This window comes from Pyxicephalus adspersus, chromosome 12 (assembly GCF_032062135.1).
Source record: "Pyxicephalus adspersus chromosome 12, UCB_Pads_2.0, whole genome shotgun sequence".
NCBI classification, from domain to species: domain Eukaryota; kingdom Metazoa; phylum Chordata; class Amphibia; order Anura; family Pyxicephalidae; genus Pyxicephalus; species Pyxicephalus adspersus.
The window spans coordinates 1,822,380-1,827,024 of record NC_092869.1 but is presented as its reverse complement, the minus strand read 5'-3'; the positions used below and the strand labels follow the sequence as shown (position 1 = coordinate 1,827,024).

Below are 4,645 nucleotides of genomic sequence, written 5' to 3'. Positions count from 1 at the left end.
ATTTCACTGGCCCATGAAGCGGCCTTGTCCTATAGTGCCCCCCGTGATTTCTATAACAGTCAGGCCCATGTTGAAGGACTACAATGATTCGGAGAGGTGTGCAGCCACGCCCCCTGGATGCAAGCTTTTCCCATGATGCAGTGGGTTCATTGTGTACATTGGGGGTCACGGGATACAAACGTTCCAGCTTCGCACTGCCAGAGTCGGTCAGATAAGCCGAATTCCCATGGTAATAAAATGTAATCAGCACTTAATTAGAAAAATTCCAGCGTGAGGTCTGGAGATGTGGGAGCGTATGTGCAATGGTGGAGGGGACGTATTTGCAATGATGTGGAAGGCACGATGATAAAGGGGGGCATTTGTGCAAATGATGCGGGGAGGTATGTGCGTTGATGCGGGGGGGCGTATGTGCGATGATAAGGAAAGCATACGTACAATGATGTGGGGACGTATGTGCCTTGATGTGGAAGGTGTATGAGCGTTGATGTGGGGGCAAATGTGCACCTGTAAGGGACACTCGATGACCTGACTATGGACTCTGGGAAATTGCACAGCACCCCCATCTACCACAGGACCCAAAACTGCAACAATGGCAGGAGGGGAAGGGAGCTGGAATGCTGTGCATTTGGGGCCAACAGTAGTCCAGGGCCCCCTAATATCTATAATCAATGCAATGCTGACACTAAATACTAACAGGGTGACCACCCAACTCCTCCAAAGTCACCCAAAGACAAAAACTGTTGCTGGCAGGATCACAACGTGAAAAAAAAAAAAAACAACTTAGATTCATATAAAGGAAGCCTTTACAGGTGCTAAGCCAGGCGATGGAGATGCTGGGACTTGTAGTCACCCTGCAATGTATCACCAACACAAAAGCAGGGAGCCACCGGAGCAGAACAGGTCCCAAGCACTGAACCCAAAGGGCCCCCGATGACATTTAGGCCCTTAGAGGGACCACACCAATGGTGGCCTCCATGGTTTATCTTTCAGCAGGAAATATTGGAGAGGGGGTGGTTTTGCTTACACATGCTGGGAGTTGTAGTTATACAGCGATGAGAAAGCAGTTGGGAATGCTGTCAGTTGTAGTATCACAGCCAGTAACTGATTCTGCACTGGTCGGCAGAGCTGACAATCAAACCGACAAAACGATATGTAGTATCAGGGCGCCCCAACCTCAATGAGTGAGGGTTTAAGCCCACAGAGCTGACAATTATAAAGTCCCCACACACTCGCCCCTGGAGCTTGCAATCTAACCTTGCTGTCTCATATCACTCACCGTGCTCCGGGGCGCAGAAATAATCCCTTGGCTTTCTTTTCCCTCTCCGGCTTGGTGACCCCAGAATTCCAGCATGGGAGGGCAGTGTCACTGGGCTCTTCCTGTTCTCAGGGCCCCTCTGGCTCTCCAAAGTTCTGATCCAAACTTTTTCCTCCTCTGTCCCAGCAGCTGCCCTGGAGCCGCTCTGTCCTCTCCCTGCCTGGAGCTGAACTGCTCCCTCCTCTCCACCCCTCCCTGCCCAGCTATCTCCTCCCTCCTGCTCAGGTTGGAGACATAAAACGGGCTAAGCTCTTTGATAGTAAACCTTTTCAAGCCTCAAATCCTAAGGAAGCCCTGCTGGGGAATCACTGGGTGTCATTCACACAACAGCAAAACCACTGCAGGTGCAACAATGGAGTGCAGGGAGCCGAGGGAATGGAGTGCAGGGAGCCGGGGGAATGGAGTGCAGGGAGCCGCAGTTAGATATATGGCAGGGGGGATTTGGAATTTGAGGGCGGGATGATGATGAGTTCCCCTTTATCCAGATCGATGGGCTCAGATAATGCATAGCAAGTGAACCCTGCTCCTGAGGGGCCTGGGTGCACTCAGGGTCACAAGGTGCTGATTTGCATAGCCCCGCCTCAATCTGTAAATGAAGAATAAAGCTGTTTTTTTGGGTTGGTGATGGCTTTAATAATTTGCTTATCTGTCATCAGATTTCAGGAAGCTGTTTTAGGTGACAAATCATTTGCATGTCTATCCATCCACTCCTGAGGATTGCACAGCTCTGCCACACACTACATTACCTTATCTGCCAGGACAGGAAGCTAGAATTACATTTATTGCTGCGGCTGCATTCATTTCTCTTCTGTCAGCCCATAGTTCTTTGTACTGCACTTTACTGTATTATAGTGGCAGACCTACTGCAGGGGATGCTCGTTATTTTACCTCGTGTATTTTGCAGGGTGTCATGAAACATCCGGGGGCCGATTATATAATAAAGGCTCAGAATACCCCTCAAAGAATTTATTGTCTGCCCATAATGAAGTGACATCGGGCCCCAGTGACATTTCTGGGCCTGCAGATCTATAAATACCCAATTGTGTACAAAGATGCCACTGCTGCAGTTTATTTCACCCACCCAAAATTCCATCCGGCGATCCTGACTCAGGGAAGCCAACTGAGGAGAAATAAGATTTATAATATGAGATGACTGATTCCAATGTTCTATCAGGAAATTCATATTTTAGCCAGGTGGGGGAGCTGTAGGCAAAATGTTAAAAGTGGGCGGAGCATGCAATGAGAACGTGCTTTCCCAGGTGTTGTGTCACAGGTATATAGATACCCCAGCTGCTTCCTACGGCCCCCTACTTTGTATTGCCCCCTTTTCCCATCCCCTATTATACCCAAACTGTCCGGGGCACTGTTAGTGTGATTCGGTTTTGTAAAGAATGGAATCATTATTCCTGATTGATCAGTTTGCAGGATCACCCAGGTTCTCTCATGATCATCTATCTCTTTTCTCTTCTCGTCCTATACCCACCGATTGCTCTCAATACACAACGCCCGGGCTACGTGATTGGCTGATAAGAGTAGAAGTGCCGGGCGGGTCGCTCTGCTAGAAGAATCCGGAGACAACAGCGATATGGTAAAGATATAAAGAACCCCTGGTGGCAGAAAGTCGCAGAGCTGACCGAGCAGAGAGTCGTGATATCATTACTCTATGAAAGGAGCGATGATGTTTTTATAAAATAATAGGGGAGCCGCTGTGAATGTACAACCAATCAGAATCACTCGCACACAGACATCGGAGTTACACGATTTTATTAGAAAAAAAAAACCTCCATTGTTCTTGGCATAAAATTACCCTGAATGAAACAAGTCCCAGAATGCAAAGCGCAATGATGTCCACGCAGATGAATCTCGGGGTGATCCAACCCTCCGGCATGAAAAAAATTGCAGAGGTCTGGAGTCCCGCCCACCCAGACCCAGAATGATTGGGATGAACCTTCCGATGCCGCTTGGCATCAACACCCGTGACGGGTAATGGGACTGGAACAGATGGCTTGTTGCAGCACCGAGGTTTATGAAGATTTTGATAATGTGTAGTGTGGCGGCAGCAGGGCTTCATACAATCAGTTCCGGGGGGTCTGTGGGGGAGGGAAGGACGCGGCTCAGTTCTTCTTGGGTTTCGGCGTGTCGTACTTCCTTTTGCTGGAGTACCAGAGGAGGAGGGGGATTCCGATGGATGGCAGAGTCATCACCCCAAAAGCTGCCCAGTCCAGCTATGCAACAATAAAGAGAGGTCAGCAGAGTGCATTATAGGGAGGCCGAGGGGACCTCAGGGGCTGGGCTAGCCTACTCGGTGCTGCCATCTTTGCCCATACTGTGTAACTGCAGCTGGGAGAGGCTACAACATTGATTTCATATACATGGAATATTTTTTCACATTTTATTAAATATTTTATTTACCCTTATTAGCTTTTTAAATATTTTTATATTTTAATATATATTTATATTTTAGTATCCCATTATTATATTTATAACATTTTAGTATATATTTATTACCTGTGTGTATCTTTTTTTTAACACCTCTTGCAAGCAGATTTAAGTACCAGAGAAACAGCGGACGGTCCCTCCTTTGCAAAACAAGATGGCGGCTACACTAAATGATACAACTCTCCTCTCTGTGATGATCTCCCTGATAATATATTTTAATGCTCAGCTCCAAAACTGCCTAATACACACATGAGGTACCTTAGATGGAGTAGTGATGTGTTCATTGCACGGTGATTCTATTCCCTGCCCCTGAGATACTTCAAAGAGTAAAAAAAGCAACTTACAAAGTGGGGGGAGAATCGGCGGTCAAATTCACGCTGAGCCAAGATTCCTCCTTGTCCTGGAGCGCTGGTGTATCCGACCTGTGAGATAGGAATCTGGGGGGGGGGTTGATGAACAGAACAGGAATAGAAATTAGATTTAGACTGCTCAGAGGATTCGAAACCAAAACCAAGTCACTGTGAGAATGCAGGAATGGTATAGGAAGAGAAGGACAGAACCCTATAAGCCTTTATGGCGGCATATACCAGTAACCCCAGTGCGCTCCCTATGTCTTCCAGCACACCCCTTGTACTAGGCTTGTGCCAAGCCCTCTTGCCGCCAGTGACCCCAGTGCACCCCCCTCCTATGCTTGTACAGAGCCCCTCCTGCTGCCAATAACCCCATAGCGTCCCCTATGTCTCCCAGTGCACCCCGGTGCTATGCTTGTGCTAAGCTTCCCGTTACCTATAACCCCAGAGCGCCCCCTATGTCTTCCTGTGCACCCCCCTGCTACGCTTGTGCTGAGCGCCTCCTGCTGCCAGTAACCCCAGAGCGCCCCCTATGTCTTCC

At 48.4% G+C, this 4,645-nt stretch overlaps 2 protein-coding genes across 2 annotated transcripts in view; both read right to left on the bottom strand.

Annotated features, from left to right (window-relative positions):
• Positions 1-1,444, bottom strand: part of ARHGEF2 (Rho/Rac guanine nucleotide exchange factor 2) — a gene marked incomplete in the record, with an annotated part of 45,081 nt that extends 43,637 nt beyond the window's left edge. Inside the window, 1 exon segment of the mRNA XM_072428663.1 lies at positions 1,277-1,444.
• Positions 1,445-3,062: 1,618 nt separating this feature from the next.
• The window catches only part of SSR2 (signal sequence receptor subunit 2), a gene marked incomplete in the record, with an annotated part of 4,753 nt that continues 3,170 nt past the window's right edge, over positions 3,063-4,645 (bottom strand). Inside the window, 2 exon segments of the mRNA XM_072428278.1 lie at positions 3,063-3,540; positions 4,099-4,176. Of these exon segments, the coding sequence (XP_072284379.1) occupies positions 3,430-3,540; positions 4,099-4,176 (189 nt within the window).